The sequence below is a fragment of the Somniosus microcephalus genome, chromosome 6 (assembly GCF_052327205.1).
Source record: "Somniosus microcephalus isolate GS21.2 chromosome 6, FLI_Smic_1.0, whole genome shotgun sequence".
NCBI lineage: Eukaryota > Metazoa > Chordata > Chondrichthyes > Squaliformes > Somniosidae > Somniosus > Somniosus microcephalus.
Window position 1 is genome coordinate 49,936,364 of NC_140992.1, and position 21,517 is coordinate 49,957,880.

A 21,517-nucleotide genomic window follows, 5' to 3' on the forward strand; every position below is an offset into this window, starting at 1 on the left:
CCAGGGCTGCTTGGCACTGGATGTCACAGTTGGGAGAGTTAGTCAATTCTTGGCTGGAACTTCAACTGGCTTGTGGGGGGGGGGGGGATAAACAAACATTGCATAACTCAACAAGCTTACAATCAGGATTTGTTGGTCAACCATGAAACCACTATGGCAAAACAAGTCCACAACAACAACAACCACATCTGTTAATCTGAAGGAAATCACTGAGGCAAAAAGTATTTTTTTTTTTTAAATTGTCTTTTGAGTGACCTCCAGTTATGATGCTGGAATAATACAATGTTGCAGTGGGATAGTTGATGGGTACAGGCAGATGAGCTGCAAAAAATGACAATACTTGCAAAAATTCTGGCACAGATGATAGTACTGTGGAGTTATTTTTCTGAAGTAAAGTTCAAATGTGATTTAAAAAACAAAAACAAACAATTAAACTATAAGACACAAGTTTCAGCTTTGATTTTTAGAATCAACTCAAGGTAAATGTTGCAATAGTCAAACTTTTAAAACACATAAATCATTCACCCAAGGTCCTCTCCATTCACGTGGACACCAAAAATATATTCCCACAAAAATTCTTACCTGAATTTCGGAGTAGACTACAAAATGTGGGGGTGACCATCGTGACTTCAGCAAACAGTAAAATGCCAACTGGTCAGCTCAAAAGGCTTGCACGGAACACCCCAAAGACCCACAAATTCCAGCCCTTTCTGTGACAAGTGCAGAAACAATTATTTAAAAAAAAAATTTGCTCATGGGATGTGGGCGTCGCTGGCAAGGCCAACATTTATTGCCCATCCCTAATTGCCATAGAAAATGTGGTGGTGAGCCACCCTCTTGAACTGCTGCAGTCCATGTGGTGAAGGTACTCCCACAGTGCTGTTCCAGGATTTTGACACAGCAACGATGAAAGAACAGTGATCTACTTCCAAGTCAAGATGGTGTGCAACTTGGAGGTGATGGTATTCCCATGCGTCTGCTGCCCTCGTCTTTCTAGGTGGTCGAGGTTGTGGGTTTGGGAGGTGCAGCCGAAGAAGCCTTGGCGAGTTGCTGCAGTGCGTTGTGTAGATGGTACACACTGCAGCCACGGTATGCCGGTGGTGGAGGGAGTGAATGTTTAAGGAGGTGGATGGGGTGCCAATCAAATGAGCTGCTTTATCTTGGATGGTGTGGAGCTTCTTGAGTGTTGTTGTAGCTGCACTCATCCAGGCAAGTGGAGAGTATTCCATCACACTCCTTACCTCTGCCTTGTAGATGGTGGAAAGGCTTTGGGGAGTCAGGTGAGGCATTCACTGCAGAATACCCAGCCTCTGACCTGCTCTTGTTACCACAGTATTTATGTGGCTGGTCCAGTTAAGTTTCTGGTCAATGATGACCCCCCAGGATGTTGATGGTAGAGGATTTGGCGATGGTAATGCCATTGAATGTCAAGAGGCAGTGGTTAGACTCTTGCTTGTTGGAGATAGTCATTGCCTGGCACTTGTGTGGCACGAATGTTACCTGCCACTTATCAGCCCAAACCTGAATGTCATCCAGGTCTTGCTGCATGCGGGCATGGACTGCTTCATTAGCTGGGGAGTTGTGAATAGAACTGAACACTGTGCAACCATCAGCAAACATCCCGACTTCTGACCTTGTGATGGAGGGAAGGTTATTGATGAAGCAGCTGAAGATGGTTGGGCCTAGGACACTGCCCTGAGGAACTTCTGCAGCAATGTTCTGGGGCTGAGATGATTGACCTCCAACAACCACAATCATCTTCCTTTGTGCTAGGTATGACTCCAGCCAGTGGAGAGTTTTCCCCCCGATTCCCATTGACTTCAATTTTACTCGGGCTCCTTGATGCCACACTCAGTCAAATGCTGCCTTGATGTCAAGGACAATCACTTTCACCTCACCTCTGGAATTCAGCTCTTTTGTCCATGTTTGGACCAAGGCTGTAATGAGGTCTAGAGCCAAGTGGTCCTGGCAGAACCCAAACCAAGCAGCAATGAGCAAGTTATTGGTGAGTAAGTGCTGCTTGATCGCACTGCCGACGACACCTTCCATCACTTTGCTGATGATTGAGAGTAGACTGATGGGGCAGTAATTGGCCGGATTGGATTTATCCTGCTTTTTGTGGACAGGACATACCTGGGCTGTTTTCCACATTGTTGGACAGATGCCAGTGTTGTAGCTGTACTGGAACAGCTTGGCTAGAGGTGCCTCTAGCTCTGGAGCTCAAGTCTTCAGCACGACAGCCAGGATGTTGTCGGGGCCCAGAGCCTTTACTGTATCCAGTGCACTCAGCCATTTCTTGATATCACATGGAGTGAATAAAATTGGCTGAAGACTGGCACCTGTGATGGTGGGGACCACAGGAGGATCATCCACTCGACACTTCTGGCTGAAGATGGTTGCAAATGCATCAGCCTTGTCTTTTGCACTTGCATGCTGGGCTCCATTGAGGATGGGGATATTCATGGACTAACTGGAGGAGGCTGCTCCACCACCATTCACGACTGGATGTGGCAGGACTGCAGAGCTTTGATCTGATTCATTGATTGTGGGATCGCTTAGCTCTGTCTATAGCATGCTGCTTCTGCTGTTTAGCATGCATGTAGTCCTGTGTTGCTGCTTCCCCAGGTTGGCACCTCTTTTAGGTATGCCTGGTGCTGCTCCTGGCATGCTCTTCTGCACTCTTCATTGAACCAGGGTTGGTCCCCTGGCTTGATGTTAATGGTAGAGCGAGGGATATGCCGGGCCATGAGATTACAGATTGCGGTGGAATACAATTCTGCTGCTGCTGTTGATGGCCCACAGCACCTCATGGATGCTCAGTTTTGAGCTGCTAGATCTGTTCTGAATCTATCCCGTTTAGCACGGTGGTAGTGCCACACACAACACAATGGAGGGTGTCCTCAGTGTGAAGATGGGACTTCGTCTCCACAATGACTATACGGTGGTCACTGCTACCAATGCCGTCATGGACAGATGCATTGGTGACAGGCAGATTGGCGAGGACGAGGTCAAGTAGGTTTTGCCCCATCGTGTTGGTTCTCTCACCACCAGCCGCAGGCCCTGTCTAGCAGTTCCGTTCTTCAGGACTCAGCCGGGTTCTACTTAATCACAGACAATCACGAAAATACAGTCTATGCCCGTATCAAATTAGGTAAAGGTAAGCATGAGGGTTATTGTCCGTATTTTAACCTCATCTTTTAAAAGCTTCACAAAAAAAGCCATTGCTAATCTGAAGTTATTGCAAAGAGAGAAGAACCAGAAGAACAGTGCAGCATTTTTGTCATTAATGACAAGGTGATCCAGAGACAGAACTTGAATTGTATCATGTTTGTAATCAAAAAGGTCTGTCCAGACTTTGCTACCAGCAATGGTAGCAGTACGGGCACTAAAACTGGCCTTCGCACTCCAGCTAGGAATGACAAGGGGGGTGGGGTGGGTTGGGAACAAAAATCAGCCAGGCTTCCAATTCCTGCTGGATGTCCAGTATCTCCTGCTCAAAGGTGTGTGCGGTAATCAGGCAAAGACAGAATCAGGTTCAGCTGTGATGCCTCCACAGAGGAAGAGCCAGCCACCATTCACAGTCTAAAACTACCAGATGAAAAATGGTCAAACATTTTTCATGAACTCAGTGCCCCTTTTAAAAATCAAATTGGACTAGTGGTTTCACAAAAAGGCACACAACTTCCTTAGAAGAAGCGTTTGACCTCTTGGAGTCGCAGCCTGTGGAGAATGCATTTATTTTTCTGTGACAACTGGTTAAAAGTAAGGCAAACCAGCAACCATCTCCAAGATTCCATGAGCAAGTTTATGGCTACTTACTCAGGAATTTACTCTTAAGCTTTATCTGGAAGAAATCCAGCAAGCTCTTAAACCAATGTTTAGAAGTAGTTAGTCCATAAAAGCTAGAACTTAAACCATAACTTGTGATATCAGCCAGCTTTTTATATCTTTCTTTAAATAGATGTGATCAAATTCCATCCAGTCAAAAAGGGGGCGAAATTGGGCCTGGGTTGGGAAGCAAAACAGGTAGAATCACATTTTCTGCCCGTTATAGGACACGCCCGCTTATGGAGTTCGATGGAAGCCAATGGAACTCAGTATGGGGCAGAGCATCTAATGGGCAACAAGATGCGATATCGCCCGTTTTACACCCCGCCCAAGCCCAATTTAACCCCCCCAAACCTTTCTTTGCACATTACAGGCACAGTGCTGACACTCTGAAAAGACTAATCAAGAAGGCCTTCTAAATATCTGCTACAAATACAAATGTTGCATTAAAGTGTGAACTGAAAGCTTAACAACTTTTAAAGACATCTAGACACACCAGCCTCAACTTTAAACCGCCCCCACCCTCTCCCCCCAGACAGGCAGGAAAGGGTCGGGCTAGAGGTTAGAATTTTGAAAATCAAAGTCCCGCCTCCAACCACCCCCGCCCCAAATCCCCACGTTCCCGGCTGCCATAATATTAGCGACAACAATTCAGGTCCCGACGAGGCTCCCACTGAAAGCAGGCGGGGGACCTACTCAAGATGCAGAAGAAGTCACAGCCCAATGATGTCATCCGCAACATAATATTAATGTCATGGGAGTCCCGCACTGCCTGCAACAGAAACATGGTGGGAGGAGCCAACTAGCCAGAAAAGGCCGTGGTAAGTTTGAAAAACGTCCTTCTCTTGGAACTCATGGGCCAGGAGGAGCAGGAGTGCTTCTGCTGGACCTTCAAGAAGTCCTTGGACCTCTCCAGCCTCCCCACCACTCCCCCTCCACCTCCCAATCCTTAATGAGAGGGGAATCCCCAGCCCTCCCCAATCTGATTGCAATTGCACTGGAACCCATCCACCCACTGACTACTGGGGACTTTTCCCCTGGGTCCCAGGGTGCGATCTCCAGCGGTCAAATTCCCACTCCTGCCCACTGGCCAGGTGTCATGTGGGAGTCCGGGAAATTTTATTTAAATAAGGCCCTGCTGTTAAGATTGGCAGGAACTCTATGTCCCTGACCTGTCTACATAATGACATGCCATAATTTTAATTTTAAATGCATTTTACTTTGCTTTTAATATTTATCTATCAAGGTGATGGTTGTCACCGCTGGAAAGTCATATGCTCCATTTGGTTTTAGCAGCAAGTACTACAAATCATGGGCCAAAATGTAGCGTAAAGCGGCTTTTATATTGCAGTCTAGATCTCGAGGAGAGCAAACTAACTGTGCTATTGTCACATTTAATTGTGGGAGCTGGTCTTCCTGTAAATGGGTGGCATCATGTGGCTTGCTACTGCAGTCACATGCAGATTGACCATGATGCTTTAGCCATGCCCTTGCACAAAGTACAGAAGTCATGATGCTACGATAGAGAGAGAATATAAAATGTGTGATGACATCTTGATGTCACATCATGATGTCACTACGGTAACGTGCTTCTGACACTGAAATAGCACATTCACTGGCCTCAAAGACTGGCAGGAGCTGGGCAGATACGGAAAAAAGTAAATCTTAAAATATCCACCATATTTATTCTCACATTGCAATCAGATATGCAAGAGCTGCAGTAAGTGAACCCGTGGCTGATAATACAAATTGGCAAAACTACTGCAGACATCAGAATTAATTGCAGATCATGGGAACACCAGCCGATTGCCAGCTAAATTATTTGGAGATAACAAAGTCCAAAAGAAAAGTTTTTGAAAACTGCAATATACTAAATGCTTTAAGTTTGGTACTGTATAAAAAGTTAACTAGTGCAAGTCCAAAAATAAAGATTTAAGAGATGTCTGTAAGTGGTATTTTGTGCTGATATATGCCATTTAGTTTGAGTTGGAGCACAATCAGCATTAATCAAGGGTTCCAGCATTTTGCAGCAAGCAATGAGACGGTGTAGATCTACAGGCTGTGTTTATCTCCTGATGAGATTATCAGAAGCTATTCTAACTGTGCCAATCATGAGACACCCAAAAAGTCAAAACAAGGCACCCAATAGTTAATAGCACATTGTGACGAAGCAGTAAATACTTAGTGAAAAACAATCATAAAAAGGAAATGCATTTCATTGCTACTGATGTAAACAAACAGTCACACAGCCACAATAAATAATATCCAGCATCTCTGAACATATAGCTCCGCTGGTTTCAAATTGAGCACTTAGCCATAAAATTTACTCTAATCGCACATTAGTTTGGCAAGGTTATTAAGTATTAACTTTCATTTGTACCGGTGGTATAAGTTTAAAAAAGAGTCTTGCACACATTAAATGTCAAGGCCACAGGACGATGAAACATCATATACAGTGGTAAATTAATCTCTGAAAAGAACGGAGTGGTGCTGAAGTCCAGAGAGTTAGCTTCCACAAATAGATACAAGATTAGACCGAGGGAATTGTGCTGTTGGTCCCCTTGTAACAATAATGGAGTGAGTTATCCAATATTAAAATGATTAGAGACTGAAAGTTGAAATCTGAAAAGGTGTCAGACTTAAAAAAGAAAATATGAATACGGTGTAAAAGTAAAAACAAACAGTACATTAAAAAAGCTGATGAAAGTTTCATTGCTGTAATGAAAAGGGTCCAAGTACTTTAAATGTAGAGTTATTGCCTTGTTCAAGTTTAAAGTGTAATTAGAGAATGTATACATAAAAGAAACAACTCTTCTGTTGCCAGTGTATTAATTGTCCTTATTGATGAATAGTAAAAAATTACCTAGTGGGTATTAACAAAACCTATTTAGAAAGCAGTTGCAAGCATTACAACCATGTAATGGACTATTTCTCTTTCCCTCTCAAGAACCATGACTCTCATGTAGTTCTTTTTCCTTTCAAATTACATTTTGCTTCCACCTCCTATTTAAAAATCAGTACCCCGCCCCCACACATTTTTTTCTTTATCCATGTAAATCTTTCCCCTAGTTTGTTTTGTCAGTTGGTTTCAACTTAGCTTCTTCCTCAAAACTCTCAGGCCTAGAAATTCGGTTGGCTTTGCGCCCAGTTTTCGCCCAAAGAGGGCTTTTGCGCCAATAGAGGAGTTCGCGCGGATATTCAGCGCTGCGGTAATGGCGGCGGTAGCCAGTAGCGCTGCGCTGGCACCGATGACATCATCGGTGTGCGCAGTGCCCCGGTTCCGCCCCGATGCCGGCCCGAATCCCATATTCAGTTGCCGCCGCCTCCTCCGTGGCGGCCGCTACTTACATCCGGAGACCAGGGCCTTACTGCAGCCTTAGTGGGGCGCATAAAGGTGGAGGTGCGGCCGGCCGCTTTTTCGGCGGCCGCCTGCCCGCACCTCCTTCCCCGGCCTCCTCCACCACCCCCCCCCGCGGCATTGCCGGCTGCTTTCCGCGAGCCCGGCACTTCTCCGTGGTGCCGGGCTCATTTGCCGGCACAATCCAGCGGCGATCTCCCCGTTGCAGGCACCTCCACCTTGAGAAGGAGGAGGCCTGCAGTACCACAGCCTGCCGCACCGCATCGGGTGGCGCAGCGGCGCCTACAGCGCTGAAATTCCATTTCAGCGCCCCAAGCGGGGGCGGCCACACCCTGGAATAGCGCCCGGTTCCGACTTGGGGCGCAGAAGCCGAATATCTGACGGTCGCTAATGGCTCCCCGCCCAGCGCTAACTTTTGGGCGCAAACCAGCTGGCGGGCCCAAACTGAATTTCTAGGCCTCAATTTTTTTGTGCTATATCTTTATTTTATCTTGGTCTTAAATTTGAATCTTGAACTTTTTTTATTTAAAAAAAAATCCATCTTTCTTGTTCTGAACTTTACTAGGCAACAAAATATGCAATAGAGAACAAGATCAGTCGCACGGTGTTACATAAAACTTAAGTAATACAATAACATTTCTATTCTCCCAAAACTCCCAGTCTTTGGTAAGCTAGAACAATTTGCTTGAACTTTTTTCCTTGCGGATACGGAAATGCACACTGCATGCAGTACACTGGGATCTGCTTTTCGTTTGAAGAAATTAAAAATGTCAACAGTTGTGCAGGTCTGGTGAAATACACCTGTCCATTCACAGAATACATTTTCCTATAGTGTAGAGTACCCATTCAAATAATAGAGCAGGATTATCCCATTCAAATGATAGTGAAACCTAAAGTGTGAAGGTGTAGAATTGGAGGAATATTCCAAGATAGCTGTAGGAAAAAAAAATCATATTTATGAAATGCCAAATACAAACATAAAAGTAGCCAAATCCATTTTACCATTTTTCCAGCTATTGCCCCACTGTTAGGTTCATTCAGACAGCAATGTACTGCTCTGACAAAGAGTCTAAATTGCATTAAAGGCAAAGACATTTCACAGTCCATCAAATGCTCCCTCCTAATTATTAGGTTACGGCCAAGTGGAGACTCGCTTTTACAAAAATAAGCCTGGCTTTAAATACAGATACTGACTACATGCAATTGTACTGGTTTTGTACTTTTCTTATATCAAGGTTAAAATGTAGCAAAAGATAGTGTGAAGGAAACAGAGCTCCATCTCATTTCCAACTATAACATTTCTGTACATCTTTCCATAGGAAGATTTAGATAGACCAATATATAACCAATTTAAAAAGGTGACTAATTAGCTACGTTCTTAGAAAAAGAGTTCTTTTGTCTATTTGGATGAAGAATCTGAATAATTTATTGGGAAGGCAGCCAACCATTGGTGGTTTCACTGCCTATAAGAAGATCCTTAATGAGGTCAAATTTGTTTAGCTAGTACCTCACGTTTGGATGTATGCAAGTTTCCAACTGTGGGAGAAGACAGAACTCGTTGGGCGGAACTTCAGTGGGGGCATAAAACTGGCAATATCGGATTGGTCACCCATTATGCACCTTGCTCAATTTTCTTTTGTATTGACTTGAATGGAAAGGAAAATCAGACGGGGTGTATAATGGACGGCCAATCAGACATCGGCTGTTTTACATCCCACCAACATTGAAAGTTCAGGCGGTTATCTGCAATTGCTGCAGCTGTTAAATAAGTGTCACGCTAGAAGAAATTCCAATGAGCTCTGTCCCAGGACTTGGCCAAGTAAGTGACTCAGGTCAGCCAGGGGCTGCTGTTCATATTCTATCTACCTGACGGTATATCTAATGGGAAAAGGACTGCTTTTAATTGGGGTTTCTGAAAAGAAGTCACCCTTCACCTCAAAAAAAAAAATCCAAGAATATATGTAGAGAACTGGTCTAGGACATTCAGATCACCATTTGACTGCCAGTTTCTACATGGGAAGTGCTCCATGAAGTTGAAAGATTCTAAAAAGGATACTAAAATGCTGTTTTTTCCCCCCAATGTAATCATATTCCTTATAAATAAATTTAACACCTAGTTTTAGCTTTTACAACAGAGCCTGGCTGTGTGGTGATTTCTGCTTTTCAGAGTGGGCAAGAGTGCATGTTTGTAACCTACATGAGCTGCCAGTGCTGAACAGTATGGCTGAGTAATTGTTAATCCTGTAACACACTCGCAACCGGCGTAATGTTGCAAGTTTGAGATCGCAGAAGTTGTAGGTCTGCTTATAGAAAATACCTATTTTCTGTAAGCAGGAGTTAAAAAAATTGCAGGGAGAAAGCCCAAATTGTAACAGGTAGGCTCAAACACAACCAAATAAATGGGTGTAAATCAGAAGTCGATTACAATTGTTGTCTGAATACTCCAAATGCAGCTTCGAAACTTGTTACCATGTTATAGGACTGTGAAAGGGCTGAGACATCAGCCAAGGATTTATTAGTGAGAGCCAGGAAGGTAAGATGCCAAAAAGAATGAAGGGCTCAAATTAGGTCTATGGATTATGACTGTCACCTTGCTAAATTCATTTGCAACTGGATAATAGTGATACAATAATCTGTGAAGTCGCTTTAAAAAAGCACATGCAAGTCCCAAAATGATATCATGAAAATCAGCAATAAAAAAAGATTAAAATGAAGCACTTTAAACTGAATCTGCAGTAGGTGGCTATTTGATGAATAATAAGATGGCTGAGTATGTGTTATAACTTGAACATATTAGAGGCGTTCAGAGACCATAAACATAAGAATTAAACTTCAGCAATTTATTTTCTGAACCCCAGGCACAAGTCATAGGAACATTGGGAACAGGATTAGGCCCTTCGAGCCTGCTCTGCCATTCAATTAGATCATGGCTGATCTGCACCTCAACTTCCTTTACCCATCTTTGCTCCATATCTCACGAAACATAACAAAAATGCATATCAGTGTCTTGAAAGCACCAATTGTCCTAGGATCCACAGCCTTTTGAGAGTTCCAGATTTCTACTACCATTTGTGTGGAACAATGCTTCCTGATTTTACTCCTGAATGACCTAGCTCTAATTTTAAGATTATGTTCCCTTGTTCTTGTTACCTCCACCAGAGGAAGCAGTTTCTATGTATCTTACATTGAGTGTACAGCGCAGAAACAGGCCATTCAGCCCAACTGGTCTATGCTTCACATGAGCCTCCTCCCACCCAACTTCATCAGCTTATCCTTCTATTCCTTTCTCTCATGTGTTAATCTAACTTCCCCTTAAATTCATCTTTCTATTCCTTTCTCTCATGTGTTAATCTAACTTCCCCTTAAATTCATCTATGCTAGTTACCTCAACTACTCCTTGTGGTAGCACGTTCCACATTCCTGCCACTCTCTGGGTAGAGAAGTTTCTCCTGAATTCCCTATTGGATTTATTAGTAACTACCTTATATTTATGACTTCTAGTTTTGGACTCTCACACAAGTGGAAACATTTTTTTACATCTATTCTATCAAACCCTTTCATTATCTTAAAGAGATCAGTTCATCCCTCTGTCTCCTCTTTTCTAGAGAAAAAAAGAGCCCCAGCCTGTTCAGCCTTTCCTGATAAGCCTCTTAGTTCTGGTATCATCCTTGTGAATTGTTTTTTGCACCTTTCCCAATGCCACAATATCCTTTTTATAATATGGAGACCAGAACTGTGCACAGTACTCCAAGTGTGGTCTAACCAAGGTTCGATACAAGTTTAACATAACTTCACTGCTTTTCAGTTCGGTCCCTCTAGAAAATGAACCCTAGTGCTTGGTTTGCTTCCCCCCCCCCCAAATGGCTTTCTAAACCAGTGTCTCTACATTTAACAGTGTGTGTTTCTGGAGCCCCCGATCCCTCTGTCCTCTACCCCATTTAGACTATTATCCAAGCAGTATATGGCCTCTTTATTCTTCCAACCAAAATGCACCATCTCACACTTATCTATATTGAAATTCATTTGCCAATTACATGTCCATTCTGAAAGCTTATTAATGTTGTCAATATTTTGTTATGTTCTTCCTTTGTATTAACTACACCTCCCAATTTGGTGTCATCCACAAATTTTTAAATTGTACTTCCGATTCTCGAGTCCAAATCATTAAATGTAAATTGTGAATAACAGTGGTCTCAGCACCTATCCCTGTGGAACACCACTTCCCACCTTTTGCCAGTCTGCATAGCTACCCTTAACCCAACTCTGTTTTCGAGCCAGTTTGCTTTGCATTCTGCTATCTGTCCCCTGACTCCACATGTGCTGACCTTAGTCATGAGTCATGCGGTACCTTATCGAAGGCTTTTTGAAAATCCAAATCTATTACATTTTCTACATTAACCTTGTCTACTCTGTTACTTCTTCAATAAGATTGGTCAAGCAAATTCCCCTTTGAAATCTGTGGTGACTGCTCTTTATTATATTTTTGGTTTCTGGATGTTTTTCTATTACATCATTGAGAAAAGATTCCAATAACTTTCCTACGTTAAGCTAACTGGTCTATAGTTCCCGGAACTTATTCCTATATTTAAAAAAGGGAGATAGAACAACATTAGCTACCCTACCAAATCCTTTTAACATTTTAAACACCTCATTCAGATCACTCCTCCAGCTGCTAGACTCAAATTTAACCCCCTAAGCCCCGGTACAATTCTGGTGAATCTGCACTGCACCCCCTCCAAGGTCAATATATTCTTCCTGAGGTGCGGTGCCCAAACTGAACACAGTACTGCAGATGGGGTCTGACCAAGGCTCAAATGAAGCACATCTTCTTTCCCCTTGTATTCCAGCCCCTTGAGATAAAGGCCAACACTCCATTAGCCTTCTTGATTGCTTTTTGTACCTGTCTACTAGCTTTTAATAATTTTTGAATCTGGACTCCCAAATCTCTGCTCCTCTGCAGTTCCTAATGTCTCACCATTTTGAAAATACTCCGATTTGTCTTTCTTGGGTCCAAAGTGGACGGCTTCACATTTGCCCACATTGAACTACATTTGCCATAGTTTTACCCACTCACTTAATCGGTCAGTGTCCTTTTGCAACTTCCTGGTCCCATCTGCACTACTTATTGTGCCTCCTATCTTAGTGTGATCTGCAAACTTGGATATACAACATTCGGAGCAGAGAGGGAAGGAGGAGAGAGCAAGAGGAGTGGCCAGAGATAAAGGTAGGCCTATGGGCCCGGAGGAAGCGCAAGTGTCAGGGAGCGATGTAAGTGACATCAGCACAAGGGAAGGAGCTGAAAAGAGGAAAACAATAATTGGCAAGTAGCTGGTGATTTTTTTTTTTTTTATAAATAGAGGCATGGCAGGGCACCTCAGTCCCTTGGATTGCACATCTTGTGCCATGTGGGAACTCCAGGACACTTCCAGTGATGACCACGTGTCAGGAACTGTTGTCAGCTGGAGGAGCTCAAGCTCTGGGTTTTGGAGCTTGAGCAGCAGCTAGCGTCACTGCGGAGCATCCGTGAGGCTGAGAGCCATGTGGATAGCACATTTCAGGAGGTGGTCACCCCGCAGCACAAGAGTGTGCAGGCAGAGAGAGAATGAGTGACTGCCAGACAGACAAGGAGGACCAGGCAGGTAGTGCAGGAGTCCCCCGAGTGAATCTCATTCTCTAACCGGTATTCAGTACACTACGGGTGAGGTCGATGGTTCCTCTGGGGAGTACAGTCAGAGCCAAGTCCAAGGCGCCATGGGTGGCTCAGCTGTACGGGGGTTGGGGGGGGGGGGGGGGCGGTGGAGGGAGGAGGAAGATTGGGAAGGCAATAATGGTAGGGGATTCAATAGTTAGGGGAACAGACAGGCGTTTCTGCGGCCGCAGACGTCGTGATTCCAGGATGGTATGTTGCCTCCCTGATGCCAGGGTCAAGGATGTCAGAGTGGCTGCAGAACATTCTGAGGGGGGGAGGGTGAACAGCCAGAGGTCGTGGTCCATATCAGTATCAATGACATAGGTAGAAAGAGCGAGGAGTTCCTGCTGACAGATTTTAGGGAGCTAGGAAAGAGATTAAAAAGCAGGACCTGAAAAAGGTAGTAATCTCTGGTGTGGGACTTGAACCCACAACCTTCTGACTCTCCGGCGAGGGCGCTACCAACTGAGCCACAGCTGACACCAATAGGGAAGGAAAGAAAGGGGGGGTGGGGTGGCAGTACTGATTAAGGAGAATATTACATGGAGAGATTAGATTATATGGAGAGAGAGGATGTCCTAGAGGGGCCGAGGACAGAATCTATTTGGTTAGCGTTAAGAAACAATAGAGGTGCCATTACACTACTAGGTGTATTCTATAGGCCACCAACTAGTGGGAAGGATATAGAGGATCAAATTTGCAAGGAAATTACAGAGAGGTGCAAGAACTATAGAGTAGTGATCATGGGGGACTTCAATTATCCCAATATAGACTGGGATAGTAATAGTGTAAAAGGCAGAGATGGGGAAGAATTTCTGAAGTGTGTTCAGGAGAACTTTCATGATCAGTAAGTTTCCGGTCCAACAAGGAAGGAGACATTACGGGATCTGGTTCTGGGGAATGAGGTAGGTCAAGTGGAGCAAGTGTCAATAGGGGAACATTTAGGGAACAGTGATCATAGTATCATAAAGTTTAGATTAACGATGGAAAAGGACAATGAGCAATCGAGAGTAAAAATACTTAATTGGAGGAGGGCCAATTTCAGTGGGTTAAGAACGGATCTGGCCCGGGTAAATTGGAATCAAAGATTGGCAGGCAAACCTGTAATTTGAACAATGGGCTGCCTTTAAAGAGGTGGTGGTTTGGGACATTCCCACGAGGAGGAAAGGTAAGGCAACCAAAGCCAGAGCTCCCTGGATGATGAAAGAGATAAGTAAGGTGAAGCAGAAAAAGGGGACTTATGACATGGCAGGTTGAGAATACAAGTGAGAACCAGGCTGAATATAGAAAGTTCAGAGGGGAAGTGAAAAAGAAAATAAGAGAGAGGCAAAGAGAGAGCATGAGAATAGATTGGCAGCTAACACAAAAGGGAATCCAAAAGTCTTCTATAGGCATATAAATAATAAACGGGTAGTAAGAGCCGAGGTGGGGTCGATTAGGGACCAAAATGGAGACCTACGTATAGAGGCAGAGGGCATGGCTGAGGTACTAAATGAGTACTTTGCATCTGTCTTTACCAAGGAAGAAGATGCTACCATAGACATAGTGAAAGAGGAGGTAGTTGAGATTCTGTATGGGATAAAAATTGATAAAGGGGAGGTACTGGAAAGGCTGGCTGTACTTAAAGTAAATAATTCACCAAGACCGGATGGGGATGTATCCTAGGATGCTGAGGGAGTTAAAGGTGGAAATTGCAGAGGTACTGGCCATAATCTTCCAATCCTCCTTAGATACAGGGGTGGCACCAGAGGACTAGAGAATTGCAAATGTTACACCTTGTTCAAAAAAGGGTGCAAGGATATACCCAGCAACTACAGACCAGTCAGTTTAACTTCGGTAGTAGGGAAGCTTTTAGAAACTATAATCAGGGACAAAATTAACAGTCACTTGGACAAGTGTGGAATAATTAAGGAAAGCCAGCACAGATTTGTTAAACTAAAAGTTTTTTGATGAGGCAACAGAGAGGGTTGATGAGGGCAATGTGGTGCTCATGGACTTCCAAAAGGAGTTTGATAAAGTGCCACATAATAGGCTTGCTAGCAAAGTTGAAGCCCATGGAATAAAAGGGACAGTGGCAGCATGGATACGAAATTGGCTAAGTGATAGGAAACAGAGTAGTGGTGAACAGTTGTTTTTCAGACTGGAAAAAGGTATACAATGCTGTTCTCCAGGGGTGGGTACTAGGACCACTGCTTTTCTTGATATATATTAATGACTTGGACTTGGGTGTACAGGGCACAATTTCAAAATTTGCAGAGAACACAAAACTTGGAAGTACAGTGAACAGTGAGGAAGATAGTGATAGACTTCAAGAGGACATAGACAGGCTGGTGGATTGGGCGGACACGTGGCAGATGAAATTTAACGCAGAAAAGTGCGAAGTGATACATTTTGGTAGGATGAATGAGGAGAGGCAATATGAACTAAAGGGTACAATTCTAAAGGGGGACGCAGGAACAGAGACCTGGGGGTATGTATGCACAAATCATTGAAGGTGGCACAGCAGGCTGAGAAAGCAGTTAAAAAAGCTTACAGGATACTGGGCTTCATAATTAGAGGCATACTGGGCTTCATAAATAGAGGCATAGAGTACAAAAGCAAGGACGTTACGATGAACCTTTATAAAACACTGCTTCGGCCCCAACTGGAGTATTGTGCCCGATTCTGGGCACCACACTTTAGGAAGGATGTGAAGGCCTTGTGAGGGTGCAGAAGATATTTACTAGAAAGATTTTAGGGATGAGAGACTTCAGTTATGCAGAGAGACTGGAGAAGCTGGGATTGTTCTCCTTAGAGCAGAGAAGGTTGAGAGGAGATTTGATAGAGGTGTTCAAAATCATGAGCGGTCTGGACCTAGTAGATAGAGAGAAACTATTCTCATTGGCAGAAGGGTCGAGAACCAGAGGACACAGATTTAAGGTGATTGGCAAAAGAACCAAAGGTGACATGAGGAAAAACTTTTTTTTTAACGCAGCGAGTGGTTATGATCTGGAATGCACTGCCTGAAAGGATGGTGGAGGCAGATTCAATCGTGGCTTCCAAAAGGGAATTGGATAAGTACTTGAAGGAAAAAGATTTGCACGGCTACAGGGAAAGGGGCAAGCTGAAGTCTTCGTGCAGAGAGCCGGCACGAGATCGACAAGCAGAATGGCCTCCTTCTGTGCTGTAACGATTCTAGGATTCTAACTCTCTATTCCTTCATCGGAGTCATTAACAAATATGGTGAAAAGTTGAGACCTCAGAACACATCCCTGCAGAACACCACTTGTCACATCCAGCCAATTAGAGTTCGTACCCTTTATCCCCACTCTGTCTCCTACCACCCAGCCAATTTCCAACCCGAGTTAAAAGGCTGCCTCCAATTCTGTGCGTTCCCATCATCTTCAACATACTCCCAGTCAAGGCATTTACCAAACAAAAGCTTCACTTTACATAAATACTTGATTCCCTGCATCATCAGCAGCCAGCTGAAGGCCAGCAAATTATTTGCTCAGAGAATTTTGCCCATTCTAAACAGTCACCAGGAAGCACACAAAAGCACCTTCAATTTTTCCCTTTCCCTGAATGCCTGGCATCTGCTCAGCACCTCCTGATGATGACTACGCCAAGAGCAAGAACTCACCATCTCGTAAACTGCAGGTGCAGGCTACTATCCTATTCTCCAAGGCATAGCATATTGAAGCTATAATGTCCCTGCATCGCCCCAGCCCCCCCACACCGCCCAAGCCCCCCCGCACCAGCACCACCCCAGTCCCCCACCACCCCAGCCTCCCCAGTCCCCCCGCACCACCCCAGTCCCCCCACAGTCTCCCGCAGTCCCCCGCCCCAGCCCCCGCACCAGTCCCAGCCCCCCGCACCGCCCCAGTCCCAGGCCCCAGTCTCTCCCCCCCGCCCCAGTCCCCAGCCCCCCACACCAGGCCCCAGCCCCCCACACCAGGCCCACCCCAGTCCCCCCGCACCACCGCCCCAGTCCCCCCCGCACCACCGCCCCAGTCCCCCCCGCACCACCGCCCCAGTCCCCCCCGCACCACCGCCCCAGTCTCCCGCAGTCCCCCCAGTCCCCCGCCCCCAGTCCCCCCACACCACCGCCCCAGTCCCCCCGCACCACCGCCCCAGTCCCCCGCCCCCAGACCCCCACCCCGGCCCCCCGTACCGGCCCCAGCCCCCTACACCGCCTCAGCACCCCCCGCACCGCCTCAGGCCACCCCCGCACCGCCTCAGGCCACCCCCGCGCACCGCCTCAGCCCCCCCCCGCACCGCCCGCACCGCCTCAGCCCCCCCCGCACCGCCTCAGCCCCCCCCGCACCGCCTCAGCCCCCCCCCGCACCGCCTCAGCCCCCCCCCCGCACCGCCTCAGCCCCACCCCCGCACCGCCTCAGCCTCCCCCCCGCACCGCCTCAGCCTCCCCCCGCACCGCCTCAGCCTCCCCCCCGCACCGCCTCAGCCTCCCCCCGCACCGCCTCAGCACCCCCCCCGCACCGCCTCAGCACCCCCCCCGCACCGCCTCAGCCCCCCCCCCGCACCGCCTCAGCCCCCCCCCCCGCACCGCCTCAGCCCCCCCCCCGCACCGCCTCAGCCCCCCCCCGCACCGCCTCAGCCCCCCCCCCGCACCGCCTCAGCCCCCCCCGCACCGCCTCAGCCCCCCCCCGCACCGCCTCAGCCCCCCCCCTGCACCGCCTCAGCCTCCCCCCCGCACCGCCTCAGCCTCCCCCCGCACCGCCTCAGCACCCCCCCCGCACCGCCTCAGCACCCCCCCCTCAGCCCCCCCCCGCACCGCCTCAGCCCCCCCCGCACCGCCTCAGCCCCCCCCCGCACCGCCTCAGCCCCCCCCGCACCGCCTCAGCCCCCCCCCGCACCGCCTCAGCCCCCCCCCGCACCGCCTCAGCCCCCCCCCCCGCACCGCCTCAGCCTCCCCCCGCACCGCCTCAGCCTCCCCCCGCACCACCTCAGCCCCCCCCCCCACACCGCCTCAGCCCCTCCCCCGCACCGCCTCAGCACCCCCCCCCCCGGCACCGCCTCAGCCCCCCCGCACCAGCCCCAGCCCAGAAATGACTTGAGGACTTTCTCAGTCATGTTTTACATTTCCATTTACAGCCACTAGTTTTCACATGCTGTCATTAACAACCATTCTAAAAAAGAGAAGGGCAAGGAGAGAAGGCTGAAGAGAAATAGCGAAAAGCAAAGAGAGGAAACGTTCACTGGAGGTGAATAATCGTGCCAGTTATTGTGCAATGCTTTTTTTTTATTCATAGCCCAATTATTTTGAGATCAAAAATACATAATTGAAATTCCCAAACACCTCTCACTCTTAGAATTGTTAAATGTTTGCCTCAAAGGCCTCACCCAATGCCAGCAACTGCTGGTGTCACTAGGCTGCATCGATGGGACCTCTTCTGAGCAATTCATTTGATTACACAACCCCAGACTTGTGCTGGGTTTGGAACTTTCCCCAGTACTTTCTATTTATTAGCTCGGCACCCATTGTCATTTTATGAGATGCAACAATTTCAAATGCTGACAGGCATTGTGATTTGGTAAAATGAGACATTATCTGGAAAGGAAATGGGCAGATTGGTAAAGTGCCTGCGCCCCTAGATTATAGACCGAGGAGCACCCAGAGTGTGCAGGGATCGCAACGCCCATGGGAAGAGTGTCTTTTCAAGAAGAAAGCTTTGGAGTGTCTCAGAAACAGGATTCTTCAACTGAAACATTTATGAGAAGCAACAATTTCAAGTGTTGACAGACACTGTAATTTGGTGAAATAAGACATTATCTGGAAAGTATGCACCCCCAGGCGTCTTACATCTGACAATCTGAAACTAGGGCCCTGTATTTGTTTAATGAACTCGAAAGAAAATTCACGGTGAACTGGATAAATGCATTATGTAATGTGGTAATGAACCATATAGGCAAAGAACATCACAAAGTTCCATCCCCTGATTGTGCCTAGTTAGCGGATCTCAGCTGGAATAGCAGTGTGTTGCTACAATTGCCTGTGAAAGGGAAAAAAACACTCATGGGGGTCCCTGCTCCTAAACGGTGAGTCCTGCTGGAAAGTGGAGATCAGGCGAGGGAAGAATTGGAAATGTCGGCAATTCTGCTGCAATTTTCTCTATTATTTTTGAGTCACCAAGAGGGGAAAAAAAACTAACAGTGACCTTTCCATCGTGAGTGGCCATAAATGAGTAATAAGAAGGCCCCATCAGTACAGGAAAAATCCTTACTACACAGGAAACAATAAATGAAGTTAAAGCAATAGTAAACTGTGGCCAGGCATTAATGAGTGGCATCACTGAATGAGACCCAGTTCACAGGAGAACCAAAACTGGCAGCAAAGAAAGTCAAATGTACATGCTACAATAATTTTAAGTATTAGGAATTTAAACAAAACTCTTTATATTTTAAAACAAAATAAAAGTTTAAAAACTGAGACCTGGACAATCTGGGCCCTATTCCTAGCCCAATCTGGTCCCCATTCCTACTTCCCATTCAATACAAAATAGATGATTTATCAGAGACCCATTGGCACAAGCAAAACACACCAGGCACTGACACGGTGGTGAGCACAGCAGCATGCACTAGTTCCATTGGCACTACCAGGAACTGGCCCCACAATCACCCACAACTCATACTCACTATTACAATCCACCATGCATAACATACTATACACAATGTGTATTGTGAATGTAATGGATGTCACTGTGTTGCATCCAAAGAACAAGTGCAACAAAACTAAAACCCATCTGTCATTATATTTGAGGATGTTTCAGTTGAAGAATCCTGTTTCTGAGATACTCCAAAGCTTTCTTCTTGAAAAGACACTCTCCCATGGGCATTGCGATCCCTGTACACTCCAGGCCCTCCTCGGTCTATAAAGTAGGGGCGCAGGCACTTTACCAATCTGCCCATTTCCTTTCCAGATAATGTCTCATTTTACCAAATCACAATGCCCGTCAGCATTTGAAACTGTTGCATCTCATAAAATTACAATGGGTGCAGAGCTAATAAATAGAAAGTACTGGGGAAAGTTCCAAACCCAGCACAGGTCTGGGGTTGTGTAATCAAATGAATTGCTCAGAAGAGGTCCCATCGATTCAGCCTAGTGACACTAGCGGTCGCTGGCATTGGGTGAAGCCTTTGAGGCAAACATTTAACAATTCTAAGAGCGAGAGCTGTTTGGGGAGTTGCAATTATGTATTTTTGATCTCCAAAATAAATGTTGCTTTGAATGAAAAACAGCATTGGACAATTTGTGAATGGCGCGCGATTATTCGCCTACACTTCGCTACCAAGAAATTATTCCAGAATAGCACAACACAAAATATCTATATTTCTGTGTGCTTGCTATGTGTTAACTCTTGCATCAAGGCCGGATTGTATTGGAGAAAGAACACGCGCTCTCAACACATTAGGAGCGGTGCTCACATCTGACAAAATAGCAGTTCTTTCACTGATAATGTCCCGTGTGTACGGTGAACACAAAAGCGCTACATTACTGCAGCGAAACTCTCCCCAGCGAGTAGGATTGGACGTGACAGCCGAAGTAAACTTAAAGCGACAGGGAAACGCTGAGCCTGAGCCGACGCGAGTCGCCCAGCAGCCTGACGGCGTGATGCTGAAACAGGTTGGCCTGCAGTACCAAAACGGTTAACTATATATATATTTTTTTTTAAAGTTCTTACCAAAGTTTGCTCGTACTGGAGCGCCCCCCGGGTTGCTTCGACTCCAGCCATGTCTGCATCTGCCGGTGCGGCGCAGCCCGCACTGTGTCAATTTCAGCCCTGGAGCGCACCACTTGCCGCAGCGAGAGGGGGGAATCGCTGCCTGTCAACCGCACCAACACACGGCCCCGCCAGTGCACCGAGCCGGGGGAGACCCTCTGCTGTCCAATGGTGACCTTCTTTCACACCGGGCGGCCGCAAATAGCTGCTAGCGCGAGTTCGTTCGTGATTGTGAGCGATTCGGAATCACCCTTCCTCACCCACATCCTCTGTTGGGTTACCACTTGTAAGGGAGCAGAGTTCCGGGTATTTATTGCCATCGCCGGAGGAGGGACGCGCCGAGTTCATTTTTTTTTGCTGGACAGAAGCACTTATTCAGCAAACCATGTCACAGGCAATACTGTGCAGATGTGCGTGTAGTCAAATTGTAATGATATCAATGTATGCAACATTAAAACTCTTGTCATTTTGTCATATTATTGTTGTATCATGCGACTACCGGGATGGTACAAGGCGAACTCTATATGGACTCTGGTCTTTTATTCGTCTAGCAATTCCGATGTTCCTATGTTTTTACATTTCTCCACAGTTTATCGTACAGCTTTTTATGTCAATTGTGTTTCCTTTCGTCGGATCATACAGGAGAATCGATGTCTAATAAGGTCAATTCCTATGAAATTGATCATTAGTTTCCTTATTTTGTTTAGTATTCAGTGTCAATGCTCTCACATTCTGATCAAATTATTTCTGTACCTCGCAACTTTTCCCAAGTACTTTCACAAGGCAGGTAAAGGTGGAGTTTGTTTTTCTCTCCCCCCACTTCCCACTGTGAAAGGCCTCAAACACCCTTTCCAGGTGAAACAGCGATTTACTTGTACTTCTTGCAATCTAGTATACTGTATTCGCTGCTCACGATGCGGT

The 21,517-nt window shown here is 46.3% G+C and overlaps 1 protein-coding gene across 1 annotated transcript in view; it reads right to left on the reverse strand.

Annotated features, from left to right (window-relative positions):
- The window catches only part of LOC147115698 (chloride channel protein 2-like), a 644,493-nt gene extending 623,631 nt beyond the window's left edge, over window positions 1-20,862 (reverse strand). The window contains exon 1 of the mRNA XM_085990183.1: window positions 20,558-20,862. Within this exon, the coding sequence (XP_085846309.1) occupies window positions 20,558-20,608 (51 nt within the window). The 5' untranslated portion in view covers window positions 20,609-20,862. The remainder of the gene's footprint in view (window positions 1-20,557) is intronic.
- Window positions 20,863-21,517: the final 655 nt, after the last annotated feature.